Below are 18,777 nucleotides of genomic sequence, written 5' to 3' on the forward strand. Positions count from 1 at the left end.
ATCCTCACCCTATAGCTCACACCTTCAAGTCCTGGCAACATCCTCGTAAATCTTTAATGAACCCTTTCAAGCTTGACAATATATTTCCTACAACATGGTGCTGAGAACTGGACGCAATATTCTAAATACGGTCTCACCAATGTCTTGTACAACTGCAACATGACCTCCCAACTTCTATACTCAATATTCTGACTGATTAAGGCCAAAGTGCCAAAAGCCTTTATGACCACCTTATCCACCTGTGACTCAACCTTCAAGGAACCATGCACCTGTATGCCTAGATCCCTCTATACAACACTACCCAGAAACCTACCGTTTACTGTGTAGGCCCTGACTTTGTTCAATGTTCCAAAATGCAACACCTCACACTTTTCTATATTAAATTCCATCAACCATTCCTCGCCCACTTGGCCAATCGATCCAGATCTTGCTGCAATCTTTCACAACCATCTTCACTATCTGCAAAACCACTAACTTTTGTATCATCAGCAAACTCGCTAATCTTGCCCTGTATGTTCTCATCCAAATCATTGATATAGATGACAAACAGTAACGGGCCCAGCACCGAAACCTGTGACACATCACTAGTCACAGGCCTCCAGTCTGAGAAGCAACCTTCCACCATCACCCTCTGCTTCCTTCCATGGAGCCAATTTGCTATACATTCAGCTATCTCTCCTTGGCTCCCATGCGATCTAACCTTCCAGAGCAGCCTACCATGCCGAACCTTGTCGAACGCCTTACTGAAGTCCATATACACAACATCTACAGCTCTGCCCTCATCAACCTTTTCGGTCACATCTTCAAAAAATTAAATCAGATTTGTGAGACATGACCTCCCACACAAAACCATGCTGATTAACCCTGATCAGCCCTTGCCCATCCAAATGCCTGTATAACCTATCCCTCGGAATACTCTCCAGTATCTTACCAACTACAGATCCGGAAGTGGCGGCGCTGCGAACGGCTGCGGCTCGCCTGCAGTCCGTTTGTCTTTTACTTTTTTATGTTGTTTTTTTTCGTTTTGTCTAGTTACGTTTTTGGTTTTTAGGTTGTGTTTATGGGGGGGGGGGGGTGGGGGGTGAAACGGGGCTTGCTGTCTCTCCCTTCGGGGGAATACGACCTTTTTGTCGTATCCCCCTTCTCTGCCTCCGTCTACTCTGAGGCCTAATGGCGGAGCCGGCGACCTCGGGACTCTGGAGGCAGCTGACAGGACTCGCCCTGGGCTCGCTCCCGTGAGGGTGGCCCAGCCCGAGGCTGGAACTGCGCTCTCGTGAGAGCGGCCTGGCGAGGGGCTGAGAGACTTTCCCGTGAGGGGCTGTGGCCCGTCGGAGTGGCCCAGCCCGAGGGAGGAACGGCGCTCCCATCGGGGTTGCCCAGCCCGAGGGAGAACGGTACTCCCGTCGGAGTGGCCCAGCCCAAGGGAGAACGGCGCTCCCGTCGGAGTGGCCCAGCCCAAGGGAGAACGGCGCTCCCGTCGGGGTGGCCCAGCCCGAGGGAGAACGGTACTCCCGTCGGAGTGGCCCAGCCCAAGGGAGAACGGCGCTCCCGTCGGAGTGGCCCAGCCCAAGGGAGAACGGCGCTCCTGTCGGAGTGGCCCAGCCCAAGGGAGAACGGTACTCACGTGAGGGCGATCCGGCTCGGGGCTGGAACGGTGCTCCGGTGGCTGGGACGGCGTTCTGGCGGCGGTGACCTGAGTCTGGGGTTCAGCCGCGGGCCAGCGGCTGCGTGTGCTGGACTGGAGGGCGGCAGCTTCGACCACCCCCGGGCCGCGGTGTTTGACCGGCCCGTTTGCGGGGTTCGGTGAGCCGCGGGACTGTTTATACCATCGCCCGGTGGGGAATCGCCTCAGCGCAGAGGGAGAAGAGGAGGGAAGAGACAGTAACCCTAAGATTTTTGCCTCCACCACAGTGAGGAGGTGCTTGGAGGATACACTGTGGTGGATGTTAATTTGTGTTTATTGTTGTTTATTATTGTATGATTGTATGTATGACTGCAGGCACGAAATTTTGTTCAGACCGTAAGGTCTGAATGACAATAAAGGTATTCAATTCAATTCAATGTTAAACTCACCGCCGTATAGTTCCCAGCATTTTTCCTGCAACCCTTCTTAAAAAGGCACCTCTCCTGTATTTAAGGACTCGTAAATTTCAACCAGGGCTCCCACAATTTCCTTTCTAATTTCCCGCAATGTCCTGCCAGTTTCACTGTTCACATCCATATATTCTTTTGTTATCACCTTTCAACAACCAACAATGGACCATTGTTCAGCCTTTCCTTGCTCATTGGTGCCGGCTCTGATTTGTTCTGAACCTTTTCATACTTCTAGTTTCCCTTCCCCCCAAATCTCAGTCTGAAGAAGGGTTTCCGAAAAGTTACCTATTCCTTTTCTCCAGAGATGCTACCTGATAAACTGAGTTACGCCAGCATTTTGTGTCTTTCACTTGCCAGGCTTTACCTAACCCCCACATCTATTTTGCAGTTTTATTCCCCCATCAGTTTGATTAGTGGCTCAACCCGAAACCTTATCTGTCCATTCCCTCCAGAGATTCTGCCTGATCCGCTGAGTTCATCCTGAACTTTGCATTTTGCTCAAGAATCTGGCAATTGGAGTTCCTACAGTCTGAAGAAGGGTCTCGACTCGAAATGTACCAGAGATGCTGCTTGACCCGCTGAATTACTCCAGCTTTTTGTGTCTATCTTTGATTTAAACCAGCATCTGCAGTTCCTTCCTGCACAATTGCAGTTCCTTGTGCTTGCAAATAAACATCCTTAACCCTCACCCATTCCTTCTATCTAGAGATACTGTCTGTCCCGCTGAGTTACTGCAGCATTTTGTGTCTATCTTCGGTGGACGGGTTCCGCCTTCAAATGGGCTGGTCTATCGCTGCGATGGGCAGAGCTGTCGATGTGATCGACACGTTGGGGTCGTTGCCTTTTGGGCGGTTGGAGCTGGTTGCCGTGGTTACCGAGGCCTAGTGTTCGGCTGCGAGCCCCGAGCTCGAGTAGAACCGAGTATCCTGTCAAACCGGCAAGCTGCTGGAAGGATGGATTCGCGATCCTTTAAAAACCCCTACACAGACTATGAAGGCCCGGTGTCGACGGAGAAGTTGTTCGACTCCGCGGGACATGTGAGTGCGAGAAGCGGGGAGATAGGAAAGAGAACGGTGGCAAGAGGGGGGATGAAAAGGGGCCCTGGGAGGGAGAGGGAGGGAGCGGGGGAGCGGAGGAGGGAAGGGAGAGAGAGAGAGAGAGGGAGGAAGGAAAGTAGGGGGGGGAGAGGGGGGGGGGGAGGCGGACGCAATACGATTAAACCTTATTTATCCCAGGAGAGAAATTTAACTGCCAACAGTCATAAAACACAAGATGCACGGTTAAAGTGACAAGGATTGGGGAGGTGCAATGATTTGAGGAGGGGGGAGTCAATCTACCCCACGACAATAGACAATAGGTGCAGGAGTAGGCCATTCGGCCCTTCGAGCCAGCACCGCCATTCAATGTGATCATGGCTGATCATCCCCAATCAGTACCCCATTCCTGCCTTCTCCCCATATCCCCTGACTCCGTTATTTTTAAGAGCCCTATCTAGCTCTCTTGAAAGCATCCAGAGAACCTGTCTCCACCGCCCTCTGAGGCAGAGAATTCCACAGACTCACCACTCTCTGTGAGAAAAAGTGTTTCCTCGTCTCCGTTCTAAATGGCTTACTCCTTATTCTTAAACTGTGGCCCCTGGTTCTGATTACATCTTCAAAATATTCCGGAAGATTAGTCCCCCTCATAAATCCATGCTGACTCGGACCGATCCGGTTACTGCTATCCAAATGTGCGGCTATCTCATCTTTTATAATTGACTCCAGCATCTTCCCCACCACCGATGTCAGGCTAACTGGTCTATGATTCCCATTTTCTCTCCCGCCTTTCTTAAAAAGTGGGATAACATTAGGTACCCTCCAATCCACAGGAACTGATCCTGAGTCTATAGAACATTGGAAAATTATCACCAATGCATCCACGATTTCTAGAGCCACTTCCTTAAGTACCCTGGGATGCAAACCATCAGGCCCTGGGGCTTTATCAGCCTTCAGTCCCATCAGTCTATCCAACACCATTTCATGCCTAATGTGGATTTCCTTCAGTTCCTCTGTCACCCCAGATCCTCTGGCCACTACTATATCTGGAAGATTGTTTGTGTCCTCCTTAGTGAAGACAGATCCAAAGTACCTGTTCAACTCATCTGCCATTTCCTTGTTCGCCATAATAAATTCACCTTTTTCGGTCTTCAAGGGTCCAACTTTGGTCTTAACTAATTTTTTCCTCTTCACATACCTAAAGAAGCTTTTACTATCCTGCTTTATATTCTTGGCTAGCTTACCTTCGTACCTCATCTTTTCTCCCCATATTGTCTTTTTGGTTATCTTCTGTGTTCTTCAAACATTACCCAATCCTCTTGCTTCCTGCTCATCTTTGCTACGTTGTACTTCTTCGCTTTAATTTTTATACTGTCCCTGACGTCCCTTGTCAGCCATGGACGTCCCTTTCTCCCCTTGGAATCTTTCTTCCTCCTAGGAATGAACTGAATGAAATGACAGAAGGGGCAGGAGTTGAGTTGTACAGTTTGATAGCCATAAGGGAAAAAAAGATCTACTGTGGCATTCTGTACTGCAGAGAGCGAGAGGAGGATGGAGCTGAGAATTAAGAGTTAAAAATTGATTTTTCGCAACATACAAATTGCACAATAATGCCCCTGTCCCACTTAGGAAACCCGAATGGAAACCTCTGGAGACTTCAGCCCCACCCAAGGTTTCCGTGCTGTTCCTGGAGGTTTTTGTCAGTCTCCCTACCTGCAACCTCCGGAAACCGCACGGAAACCTTGGGTGGGGCGCAAAGTCTCCAGAGGTTTCCGTTCAGGTTTCCTAAGTGGGACAGGGGCAAAAGCGACAATAAAATGCCAGATCTGTGAAAAATTGATGTTGAATCCAAAGTTGGTTGGTTTATTATTCTTATTGTGACATGCACCAAGATACAGTAAACCACTTATGTATATAAACACTAAAGTACAACAAGTTCTGCAAAGAGAAAAAAAAATGGAGTAGAGAATAGTGTTGCAGCATTGTCGCATTACGTTACAGAGAAAAAGTCCAAAGTATGGGGTAGTAGGTTGGAATATTAGGATTATAGCCTAGTTTATGGGGAGCAATAAACTTTTGGGCGGTTGCATGGTAGCAATATCAGAGGAACGACAGAAATCCTGGCAAGAACTTACTGAGAGTGTTGATATGACACACAACTGTAAGAGAGCTTGGTCAACCATCAAGAAGCTAAACAACGACCCCCAGAAGGCAATGCTGCACTCTAACGTTACAGCAGATCAGGTTGCTCACCAGCTGCTTCTGAACAGCAAACCACCACACAAGAAGCGCCACAAAAGGAGTCTATTGCATCAGGGTGATAGAGAGTCAACCTGGTACTTTAACAGCAAGGAACTTCAGACAGCAATCGATTCCCTCAAGTCAGCTGGCCTTGCTGACATTCATACAATCCATTTACATCAACAGGACGATGGTGAAAAGGGTCAAGAACTTCAAATTCCTGGGCGTGCACATTTCCGAAGATCTTTCCTGGTCCCAGCGCACTGATGCAATCATAAAGAAAGCACATCAGCGCCTCTACTTTCTGAGAAAACTACGGAGAGTCGGCATATCAAAGAGGACTCTCTCGAACTTCTACAGGAGCACAGTAGAGAGCATGCTGACTGGTTGCATTGTGGCTTGGTTCGGCAACCTGAGGGTCCAGTAGCGGAAAAGGATGCAGAAAGTTGTAACCAACGCCAGTCCATCATCGGCTCTGACTTCCCCACCATCGAATGGATCTATCGCAGTCGCTGCCTCAAAAAGGCACCTAATATCATCAAGGACCCACACCATCCTGGCCACGCACTCATCTCTCCACTACCATCGGGCAGAAGATACAGGAGCCTGAAATCTGTTACATCCAGGTTCAGGAACATCTTCTTCCCCACAGCCATCAGGCTATTAAACTCACCAACAAACAGACTCTGAACTGTAACAGCCTATTGCACTTTATCTGCTTATTTATGTGTATATTGAACTGTTCTGTATTTTTGTTTACAATACTCTGTTGTGCTGCAGCAAGCAAGAATTTCATTGTCCTATCTGGGACACATGACAATAAACTCTCTTAACTTGACTTGAGAGTCACGCATTTCACAAAATTCTCATGCTCTCACGCTGATCACAGATTTTTTCACGCTCAAAAATCTGCAGATGCTGGAAGTTCAAAATAAAGCAAAAAATGTTTTAGAGGTGAGTAAAAACCACGAGGGGAATATATAAGGCACCACTCACACCTCCCACCTTCACTTCCAGTGGCTCTATGTCCATCGGCCGCTCTGTCCACACCCCATGGAGTTTTATCCCCGGCCCGGAGCCAGCAACGTACCGGGTGAGTGGGGGCGGCGGTGCCACCTGCGGAGTCGTGGGATGAATCTCGGGCTAAGGCTCCGCTCCGAATGCCCGACCCCTGGGTCACTGACCCTCACTTCCCCCAGACCCCAGCTGGACACAGAGCACCTGGGCCAGCCGACATTCCCAGGAGGGGGGAAAAGGGGTGGGGGGGGGGGGGGGGAGAGGGAAACGCTCCCCGGGCATCGCCAAGTCTCCGCTCACTCCAGATATTGTCGCTGCTTCACTCACACACTCTCACACACGTACACTGGCACACACAGGGTTTAAAGGGATTTTTATTGCCAAATGCGGATAAATGGGACTAGTTTAGATGGGGCATCTTGATCTGCATGAACAAGTTGGGATGAAGGGCCTGTTTCCATGCTGTAAGACGATGACACATTGTAGAAACGGTGCAATTGCTCTGGAGAGGATCCAGGGGCGATTTATGAAGATGTTGGCAGGACTGGAATTTTTTTTTCACTTTGAAGAAAGATTTGATAACTGGGATTGTATTCTCTGCAGGAACGGAGGTGAAGAAAAAACTTAGTTGAGGTGAATAATATAATGAGAATAGGACCTGTTTTGCTTAACAAAGAGTGTAGGGAGGAACTGCAGATGATGGTTGAAACTGAAGAGAGACACTAAAAACTAGAAAAACTCAGCAGGACAGGCAGCATCTCTGGAGAGAAAGAATGGGTGATGTTTCGGGTCGAGACCTTCAGACTGAAGAGGTAGGAAACCAGCCATAAAACACAATGACTGGAGATGTGTGTTATCCAACTAAGAAATCAGAATCATGTGTTCATCTTTATTGACGTGACACCATTATAAATATTTTACAGAAAAAATAATTTAACGGGGAGGCGCAGCGGTAGAGTTGCTGCCTTACTACCACATGGGTTTTCTCTGGATATTCCGTTTTCTCCCACATCCGAAAGAAGTGCAGGTTTGTAGGTTAATTGGCTTCTGTAAATTGTCCCTTGCATGTAGGATGGAACTGGTTTATATGTTTTACATATATCTTAATTTCATTGAACCATATACGATTGAATATGTGGCATTATTTTTGTCTTGTTTCTATAGTCAAAGGGTAAGGTTGATTGATTTATTTGTGCAGAACAGTGATGGAAGCGACTCTTGCCTTGTTTCTCGGTTTTGAATTATAATCTGATTTCCATTCATGAATATAGTCATTCATGTGCTGCAACTGTTGATCAGAGCATGGCTCTACTGTGGAATGTAATTAGGAATGTAATTTAGCCTAACCTTATTCATACTTAATCTAATTTAAAGCATAAATATTGCATTCAAGTGTAAGGTAAAAGACTCAAGTCAAGTCAAGTTTATTCGTCACATAGATGCATCACAGGCTGTCTAAAACCAACGGATGTGGATACCTTGCATGTCTTGGCTGGTATTGCTCCACCAGGAATCCGCAGATCAGTTGCCGGTAGAACTGAACGTAGTAGGCAAGTTGGGGGCATCCACCATTCCTGTCACTCCCAGAACCAGCCCCAAAACGGCGGGTCGAGAACGAGCTTCCTTCACACAGTTCAGCCACTGTCAGTCTCCTCAAGCAACCAGACTAGCCTTGTGGGTCAAAAGAAACACAGTGAAAATCACCACCACGTAAAGATGCAAATCCCAACCAAGGAACAGCTACCACCCGTTCACTGGTGTGACTGGAAGACCTGGAATTCCCTCAATAGGCTTTGTACAGGGGTGGGCCGTTGCAAGACCAATATGAGCAAATGGGGCTATGCAGATGCAGCAGACACAGAATGTGAATGTGGAACATCTGTCCAAACCATGTCACACCTACTACGATGCCCACATCTTGGTGAACAATACTGCCTGGAACATCTAGTGGTGGCAAACGAGAAGGCTGTCCACTGTGCAAGAGCCTGGCTGAACATTTGAAACATAGATGATGGACATGAAAGAAGATGGGGACATGGAACAGTACAGCTCAGGAATGGGCCCTACGACCCATAATGTTTGAATAGGATGCCTTGCTGAACTGATCTCATCTGCCTGCACATGATTCATGTCCCTCTATTCCTGCACTTCCAATGTCCAGAGACATGTAATAACCTTTGATTATTCCATGTATTGTTGGAGGACATTTGGGAACAGAAGCATTCTGAAGAAGGAAATGAGGGAGCGGGGGCAAAAAAGGGGCAGGAGATGGCTCTGGCATCCAAAGAGATTGTATAAATACATTAAGGGAAAGAGGGTAACCAGAGAGAATAGAGTCCCTCAGAAACCAAAGCATTTAGCTCTCAGTGAGTTTTTACCGTGGAGAAAGACATGGAGACTGGGGAACTTGGAACAGTTAATGGAAATGTCTTGAGGACAGTCTGTATTATGGTTGAGGAGGTGCTGAACATCCTAAAAATATGAAGGTAGAGATAAATATCTGGGGCCGATCAGATAATATCCAAGGACATTGTGGGAAACTAGAAAAGAATTTGCAGGTGCCCTGGCTGAGATATATGAATTATCATTAGTCATGGATGAGGGTCGGAAGAGTGGATGATGTTAATGCTGTGCCTCGATTTAAGAAGGGCTACAAGGAAATGCCTGGGAACTATAGACTAGTGAGCCTAACATCTATGGTAGGCAATTTACTGCAGTGAATTCTAGGGATAAGATACATATCCATTTGGATAGGCAGGGGCTAATTTGGAATTATCATATAATCAAAATCTCCCATGTACTTCTTTGTACCTGGGAGATTGTGTCTTTAAGATTGTGTCTGCTTTTTTAGAAGTAACCAAAAAGGGGCCGTTCTTTGGAAAGTGAACCAAACTATCACACACGTTGCCAAATGGCATCACATAAAGTAATACATTAAAAAAGTTATTGTAAGAGATTAATCTTATTGCTATTTTCCTTTTAAAAACCAACGGATCATTTATTACATCTCTGTGTCCAGGAACTTGTGCAGTTTGGTGCTCTACTCTTATTCCAACCTCGACATTTAAAAGAAAATGTTTTAATGCATAGGGCTTTGAATAATACCGAGAGACAATATGGCTTGGAACCGATGGTGTATTCAGATTTGTATGTTGACTAGTCATCGCAGATTTGCACCAATGGTCAGTTCGGTCAGGGGCCCGTCACTGACTACTTCCATTGTTGAAAGTGTTCTTCACTAGACCAAGCTGAGAGGGGGGTAGTGAAGGTCACAGGAAGACTGGAGCCTGGTCTCAGCTATACAGGAAAGTGAAATGCACAGTGAAAAGAGCTGCGAGGTGATGAAGGGTCAGTTGGAAAATGGTTGTTCAGATATGTGGCTGTTACATGAAGCGTAGAGACTGGGACGCCCATTATAGGCTATGGAGAGTGATAAGACATATTGACACTGTTTCTCAAGAACCATTAACATAGTTTTTTTTCAATTCTAGCAATCTTGTCTATGAAAATATCTTCTATTAATTTGTTACAGTTAACAAGTGGCTTCATTCAGCATCTAAAGAGCAAGATCAGTGATTTGCTGCAGCATATGGAAAATGGGCTTGTAAAAGCTGATCGAACTGATTGCAGCATCTACGTGGGTTGGACAGGTACTGTGAGCACTGAATATCTGAAAAGAATAAACAGATAAATTGTGTTATCAAAAAAGATGCAAAAACGTGGGAACATGTAATTTTAGAAATGAGAAACTATCATGAATTCAATCAGACCCATATAATGCAAAAGGTTCTGCTGTCTTCTGTCTACAATCTTCTGTTTTTGTTGACACTCTCGTCTATTCAAATCAAGTCTGATTGCATAAAGGTTTTGAAAAAAATCTGTATCTTCATTTTTTTATTTCTTCTGGAGTAAACTGTTTTTTGCCAGCTATGGTTAGTCGATAGTCTCCCGAGTCAAAGGTCCAGGTTGCTTTTCAAAGGTTTGAACACAGACATTAAAAATATGCATGGCCATGCATTACTGTGAATACTGCATTATTTGTCCCTTCCAGATGAGATATTATGGCATTTTCTCAAGTGCACTGTTTTGAATGAGGGAAATGACACACCCCTTGAGTCCTCACCAATAATGAAGTACACAGTCAACATCTCACAGTGCTTACTATTGTTTATTATTATTGCTGCATGTAAATTGGCTGCTGTATTTCCTATGTCACAACGACCATCCTTCAAAAGTATTTTCATTGCTTAGTTAAGGGATTTGGTATATCCTGAGATTGTGAAAGGTATTTTATAAATCTATGTTAGTTTATTTTTAAAACTTGAACTTTACATTAGCTGATGAGTATTCCTGATTAGTAGTGTGCTACCTTATGGGATTTTACCCTGAACATAGATCTTGGTGTACGTATATCAAGAGACATTTAGATGTGTTTCTATCTGAAGGCAGACTAATTTAGAAAGTGAAATAGTTCTGATATAAAGTCAATAAAGTCAAATCGCCTTTGAATGCTCACCTGTAAGGAATATTGTCGCCAATCAAGATGTTCCAGTGGGGTTAATAATATACATTTGTACAAAGTAAGATGGATAATGGAATCCTACTCGAACAAATAAGAGTTAAAAGTTAAATAGTAGGGAAATAAAGACATGTAAGCTTGCTGTTGCTTTACTGCTTGGGTACACTGCAGCTGAAAATGGATGGGCATTGCTGTGTACAACTCAACTGAATATGGAAATTTTCCAGAATTGATTTTCAAGTATAGTACATTCATTTAGGAACATCGCAATTTATTTGTCCACATTGCTGTTTGCTCTAGTGTTTCATTAGAGTTGCTGACTTTGATATTTTATTGATTGTGTTTATATGGAAAAGTACTGGTAACTAGCAGTGGCCTTGGTTAGGACAGTGGTCAATAGGAATGGACGTAAGAGGACGTTGGAAGGTACTGCAGTTTGATCCAGTGTTGAGAACTGTTTGTGTCATTATTATTTGTTATACGTAGGTTTCAGATAACCCTAAAAGTTATGGAAGAATAGCATGTGATTAGTTCTTATCTGTATTTCTGATAACCTTGGAATTGGTTTGTGATGACATTAATTAACAGCCATTCACCAAACAATGGTTACGCACTAGATTTACAAGACCTTTAATAGATAATTTCAAGTATAGGAATTGTTTTTTAAAAAACAGGACACTAATGTTCAGTTATGTAGATCATTAACTATTTGCTAGTAGTCAATTAGTTACTGTGTTTGTTTGCATGGTGGAAATACTGAATTAGTTAACTTATTTGGTGTTTTATCTGTTTGCTACTACCCCAAAATAAAAGCAAAAATATGTTAATGTAAGCACCCTTAACAACATAGATGGGCCTGTTTCCATGCTGTGACTAATAATGGAAGTTGATAAAACTCGAGGACATAAATTTAGGATTAGTGGGAAGAGACTTAGAGGGAATTTTGATAGAGGAGAAATATTTTGACCCTTTTTCACCCAGAGGGTAATGATATCTGGAATGTACTGTCAGATTGAAGAGAGTAGAGGGTCCTGTGCCATTGTCAGCATTTAAGAAGTGGCTAGATGAGCACTCTAATCACCACAGTCACAGAAGGCTACAGAGCAAGTGCTGGGGAAAAGGATTTATAAGGATAGAATCCTACTGGTATGTGTAGACTTGTGGGGCTGTATGGTCTATTTCCATGGTATAGGACTATAACCATAATTAATTAAGCCCTTGACTACATTTCATCAATTTCTTGTTCTGCTTTCACCCCCTATTCTGGATAGATGGACAGAGAAATAATACTGTTTTCCTGGTGCTCGCATTCCCCCTCCCACAAACACACTAGCCTCTACATTCAATGGATTATCCTTCACAATTCCACTGCCACATAAATCTTCCTCTTACATCCACTTTTAGCATTCTGAATGGACTGTTTGTTTTGCAATACCCATCCTTTCATGTCTTCTCTTCCCTTCCCACCATCCAGTGACCCAACAGTCCTTCCAGTGTTCAGTTGCATTTCTTTCAGTCTTGTGTCTTGCATTCAGTGCTCTTCTTCTTCTTCTACTTCTATGTAGTTTTTTTTGGCGGTTGGCAAACAACTTTTTAGTGCATTACCGCCACCAACTGGTATGGAGTGTGGATCAAATAACATTATAACTTATATACTAATAACCTATATCTTTCCGAACAAATTGGTTACCCTGAGAAAAAACAATAGGATTTGATAGCACTTATATGAATTATTTTGTAAAATATCTATTAAATCAAATTGCACTTTTTCTTTTCTGAATCGTTCACTCATTTGTCTTCTTTCTTCCTCATACCTCTCACAATGTATAATGACATGCTCTATTGTCTCTTCTTGCCCACAGTATTCACATCTGCCTGTATTATGCTTGCCTATTATAAAAAGTGTACTGTTCAGACCAGTGTGTCCAAATCTGATTCTTGAAATTACTGTCTCCTCTTTTCTGTTTTTTCCTGCACATCTCATTTCTCCCACTTTCCTCTGGACTCTGTAGAACCACCGTCCTTTCCGCTCTTCCTCCCATTGCTTTTGCCATCTTTCCTTCAGTCTTTGCTTAATAATGTCTTTGATTTCAGTTTTACCTATGTTAATACTTAAATCAATCTTACTTCTTTTTGTTACCACTTTTGCAACCTTATCTGCCATTTCGTTTCCGCTAATGCCAATGTATGCTGGTACCCATAAAAATATGACGGTAAGCCCCATCATTTGAATTCTGAATAGTGTTTGTTGTATTTCAATCAAAATATATGGTCTACTGTTTGAATGGCTGTGCTGTAAACTCTTTATTGCTAAACTTGAATCTGAACAAATAACTGTCCTTAAAGGCCTGGTATCCTCGACCCACTGTACCGCTAACAATATTGCAATCATTTCACCTGTGTATACTGAGACCTCATTATTGATCCTCTTCCCTACTTTGATGTGAAATTCTGGTACAATAAATGCTACTCCTACTTTATCTACTGAATCTTTTGATGCAATAAATTTGGACAAAGCTGTAGTATCTGTCAATGTATTCCTGTATGATGAATGAATTATACATACGTTGTTTATCCTTGTTTTTCTGTTCTAATATTGTAAAGTCTACTGTTGCATCTGAAAGTATCCAAGGTGGAATTGAAGGTAATGGAACCGATGGAACCACATTTAATTGTGCTATGCTGATTTGTAATGCTCTCTGGGTCACTGTCCATCCAAAACTTTTTCTTTCCCTTCTCTCCTTTTCCCAGCATGGTTTGACAGTAACTTGTGCTGGGTGTTCTTGACTGTGGCCCTGTAGGTTAATCCAGTAATTCAATGAAAGCTGTATCCTTCTCATCTCTAGAGGCATCTCCCCCATTTCAACCTGTAATGCTGCTGTTGGAGTTGTTTTTATTGCACCTGTACATATTCTCAATGCCTGATATTGAATGTTGTCTATTTTCTTAAGAGAAGTACTTGATGCGGACCCATAAACTAACACAGATCTAATTAACCCAGTGTATATAGCCTTCAAAGCTGTTCTATCTGCCCTCCAATCACATCCAACTAAACATCTCATTATATTAAGTATCTTCTTACATTTGTCCACTACTTTCTGAATATGAACCATCCATGTAATCCTCTCATCAAACCATAAACCTAAAAATTTATAGTATTTTACTCTCTCCAATTCCTGGTTATATAATTTTAGTTTTACCTCACTACCAATTTTCTTCCTAGTAAAAAACATTATCTTTGTTTTTTCCACAGAAAATTTGAATCCCCATTTATATGACCACTCTTGTACCTTTATTATAGCCCTCTGTAGTTTCTGCACAATAAACTTCACATTTCTCCCCCTTTTCCAGATTGCCCCATCATCCGCAAACAGTGAAACTCCCATTTCATTTACAATTTCTTCATATACATCATTTATCGTTACTAAAAATAGTAAAGGACTTATTATGCTCCCTTGAGGTGTTCCATTTTCAATATCTAATGTTCCTGAGTATTGATTTCCAACTCGTACTTGTATTGACCTCCCAAATAAAAAATCCTTAATCCATTTAAATATACGACCTTTAATCCCCAACTTACCTAGTTTCACTAATAACCCTTCTCCCCACATCATATCATATGCTTTCCCAATATCAAAAAATACAGCTACTACACTTTCTCTGTTAATTTGTGCTCTCCTAATTTCATGTTCTAAACATATAGCTGAATCCATGGTGTTTCTCCCCTTCCTAAAACCACTCTGGTAATTGGATAAATATCCTTTATTTTCTACATAATATGTTAACCTTTCATTTACCATTTTTTCCATTACTTTACATATGTTGGATGTTGACGCAATAGGCCTATAATTCCCTGGGTTTGTCAGATCTTTACCTGGCTTTCCTATTGGGATTACTACTGCCTCCTTCCAGCTTTGCGGTAATTTCCCACCCTCCCACACTTTATTATAAAATTCTAACAAAAAATCCTTGGATGTTTCACTGAGATGGTTTAACATGGTGTAACAAATCTGATCTTTACCTGGTGCTGACATCTTGGTTTTTCTAAGAGCTCGGTTGAATTCTGTCTTTGTGAATGGTTTGTTGAGTACATCGTTAGTGTCTTCCTCATGTCGTATTAACTATATTCTCTGCTATGGTATTTTCTTTTCTTTTTCTTCCTTCTTCACTAACATTGTCTGAACTGTGAATTTTAGCAAAAGATTTTGCCAACATCTCTGCTTTCTCTTCATCTTTCACTGCTGTAATTTCACCGTCAGTTAGGATTGGATATTTGTATTCTCTTTTAATTCCTTTCATTCTCCTTATCATTCCCCAAACTTGACCTACTTTTGTCTCCCTTCCCACTGAGTTACAAAATGTCCTCCAAAATTCCCTCTTTGCATTTTTTATTACTCTTCTTACACTTGCTTGCAACCTTTTGTATTCAATAGATTCTGAAAATTGTGATTTCTTTTCAAAATTTTAAAAGCTTTATTTCGACACTTAATTGCTTTGTCACACTCCTTAGTCCACCATGGTACACTCTTCTTGTTGTGCTTACCTCCTTTCTTCTTAATGGACTTCGTTGCTGCCTCTAAAATGGCTTCACAAACAGAAATATTTAAATTATCCACATCTTCATAAATATCAATTTTCTCCATTTCTTGATCACTAATAATCTTAAACTTCTCCCAATCAGCACCACTAAAAGACCACCTGTATTCTCTCTGCATTATACTCCTCTAAACTCACTCCGACTACTATTTCTATCGGGTAGTGGTCACTTCCTACCGTTGTTCTTCGAATTACTTCCCATGAACAAACACCCGCCAATGAGTCTGACACTAGTGTGAGGTCTATGGCTGATTCTGACCCTGTTCTGATGTTGATTCGTGTCCCACTTCCATCATTAAGACACACAACGTTTTATTCTCCATTAAATCCTCAATCACCATCCCATTTTCATCATTAGAATCATCCCACAACGTGCTATGAGCATTAAAATCTCCACAACATATAACTTTCCCCCCTAAATACCCAGCAAGTTCATCCATCAACTCCATTGAAAGCCTTTTACACGGATTATAAAAATTAACAATTTTAACCTTACCTTCTCTTGTCCAAATTTCAACCACTAAATATTCTAATTCTGTTCCTTTCACCAACAATCTATACTGTATTCCTTGCTTTATAAATATTACACACCCCCCTCCACTCCCCTCCCCCCTATCTCTAGGGATACTATCATAACCTTTGATGATAAAGTCTAATGAAGGCTTAAGCCAGGTTTCTTGAATACATATGAGTTCTGGTTTCTTATTTAACTTTAATGAATCCTTTAAACTCTTGTCCATTTGCTATTATGCTCCTTGCGTTCCATTGTAATATAATCAAGTTGGCCTATCACCAGAACCTTCCTGCCTTCCATCTGCTTCAAGCTTTTTATTGATACTCTCCCATGATACTTCTTTTAAACCCAAAAACTTCTCTGCTCCCTTACCAATGATTTTTATTTTTTCTGTTTTGTGTTTAACCTGATCAGTACAGTTGATTACATATGCAATGAAAACAATAAGCTTATCAGCTGTCAGTTCTGTGTGAGTTTTGACTGCTTGACTTTCCTCTGATCTCAAAAACGAATGATTCTCTCTCCCATTAATATCCACTCTTTCCCTTTGTCCTTGCACCTTCTTCACTGCCTCTGAGTAGCTTATGTTACTTACTGTTTTCACTTGCTGAATCTCCACAGCCCTCTTCCTGACTTCACATCCCCTATACGTTACCCTGTGCGGTCCTCCGCAATTGCAGCATTTATCCTGCATATTTTCTCTGCACTCTTCAAATCTGTGCTCTCCTCCACACTTGGGACACCTCTGCTTCCCCTTACACACCGCTGCTATATGTCCATACCTCTGGCATTTATAACATCGGAGCGGTGGAGGGATATAAGGCCTCACTGGAAAGCTCATGCATCCGATTCTCACTTTTACTGTTAGTTCAGACTGCTGAAACTCCAGAAGCACAGACAAGCTCTCTACACTCTTACCCTCCACTGTCCTTAACAATCTCTTAGCTACACTCACCTGGCCACCAAAAATACTCCGTTTGAGTTTCTCCAGGTCTTCATCTACAGGAATACCTGTTATTACTCCCCTTGTCACTCTACTCTCACCCAGAGTCTTTCTTTCACTGACCATCTCCTTGCAAACACTTTCAATCTTCAGAGCCTTATTTTTCTGCTCCTCCGTTTTACATATTATTAACAAGTTCCCGTCTCTCAAAATCTTTGCTGTTTTCACCTCTCCTACCTTCTTCTTTAGCTCCCTAGATAAAGCTATCGGACTTAAATTGACATGCTCATCTTTCTTTCTGAATTTCAGTATTATTTTATCCTCCTTCCTTTCAACCTTTTTCCGAACCGTTCTCCTATCCTCTTCTGAACTGTTCCCTTCAAAACTCCTTTTGTTGCTTTGGCTGAGCTCGTTTTGCCTGACTCAAGTTCAAGTGAGTTTATTGTCATGTGTCCCTGTATAGGACAATGAAATTCTTGCTTTGCTTAAGCACACAGAAAATAGTAGGCATTTACTACAAAACAGATAAATGTGTCCATATACCATGATATAAATATATACACACATGAATAAATAAACTGGTAAAGTGCAAATAACAGAAAGTGGTTGTTAATAATCAGAGTTTTGTCTGAGCCAGGTTTAATAGCCTGATGGCTGAGGGGAAGTAGCTATTCCTGAACCTGCTTGTTGCAGTCTTCAGGCTCCTGTACCTTTTACCTGAAGGTAGCAGGGAGATGAGTGTGTGGCCAGGATGGTGTGGGTCTTTGATGATACTGCCAGCCTTTTTGAGGCAGCGACTGCGATAAATCTCCTCGATGGAAGGAAGGTCAGAGACGATGATGGACTGGGCAGTGTTTACTACTTTTTGTAGTCTTTTCCTCTCCAGGGCGCTCAAATTGCCGAACCAAGCCACGATGCAACCGGTCAGCATGCTCTCGACTGTGCACCTGTAGAAGTTAGAGAGAGTCTTCCTTGACAATCCGACTCTCCGTAATCTTCTCAGGAAGTAGAGGCGCTGATGAGCTTTTTTGATAATTGCGTTAGTGTTCTCGGACCAGGAAAGATCTTCAGAGATGTGCACGCCCAGGAATTTGAAGTTCTTGACCCTTTCAACCATCGACCCGTTGATATAAATGGGGCTGTGGGTCCCCCTCCTGCTCCTTCCAAAGTCCACAATCAGTTCCTTGGTTTTGCTGGTGTTGAGGGCCAGGTTATTGCGCTGACACCATATGGACAGTTGCTCGATCTCTCTTCTGTACTCTGACTCATCCCCATCAGTGATACGCCCCACAATAGTGGTGTCGTCAGCGAACTTGATGATGGAGTTTGCACTGTGGTTCGCTACGCAGTCATGGGTATAGAGTGAGTACAGCAGGGGGCTGAGCACGCAGCCTTGAGGTGCTCCCGTGCTGATTGTTATCGAGGCTGACACATTTCTACCAATACGAACAGACTGTGGTCTGTGGACGAGGAAGTCGAGGATCCAGTTGCAGAGGGATGCGCAGAGACCCAGTTCTGCGAGTTTGGTAACCAGTTTGGAGGGGATGATTGTGTTAAATGCTGAGCTGTAATCAATGAATAACAGCCTGACATATGAGTTTTTGTTGTCCAAGTGGTCCAGTGCGGAGTGGAGGGCCAGCGAGATCGCATCCACCGTTGATCTGTTGTGGCGGTATGCGAACTGCAGTGGGTCCAGGTTTTTGTCGAGGTAGGAGTTGATTTGCTCCATGATCAACCTCCATGACTCCTCCTTCTCCTTGATTCCTCCCTGATCTCTGACTAGACACTGACGTCCAGTCACCAAAAACCCTATCATCTT

General features: G+C 43.0%; 1 protein-coding gene across 1 annotated transcript in view; it reads left to right on the top strand.

Moving 5' to 3' along the window:
- The first annotated feature begins 2,879 nt into the window (after positions 1-2,879).
- Positions 2,880-18,777, top strand: part of lancl1 (LanC like 1) — a 50,794-nt gene continuing 34,896 nt past the window's right edge. The window contains exons 1-2 of the mRNA XM_033024207.1: positions 2,880-3,131; positions 9,919-10,036. Of these exons, the coding sequence (XP_032880098.1) occupies positions 3,048-3,131; positions 9,919-10,036 (202 nt within the window). The 5' untranslated portion in view covers positions 2,880-3,047. The remainder of the gene's footprint in view (positions 3,132-9,918; positions 10,037-18,777) is intronic.

Source organism: Amblyraja radiata, chromosome 7 (genome assembly GCF_010909765.2).
Source record: "Amblyraja radiata isolate CabotCenter1 chromosome 7, sAmbRad1.1.pri, whole genome shotgun sequence".
Taxonomy (NCBI): Eukaryota; Metazoa; Chordata; class Chondrichthyes; order Rajiformes; family Rajidae; genus Amblyraja; species Amblyraja radiata.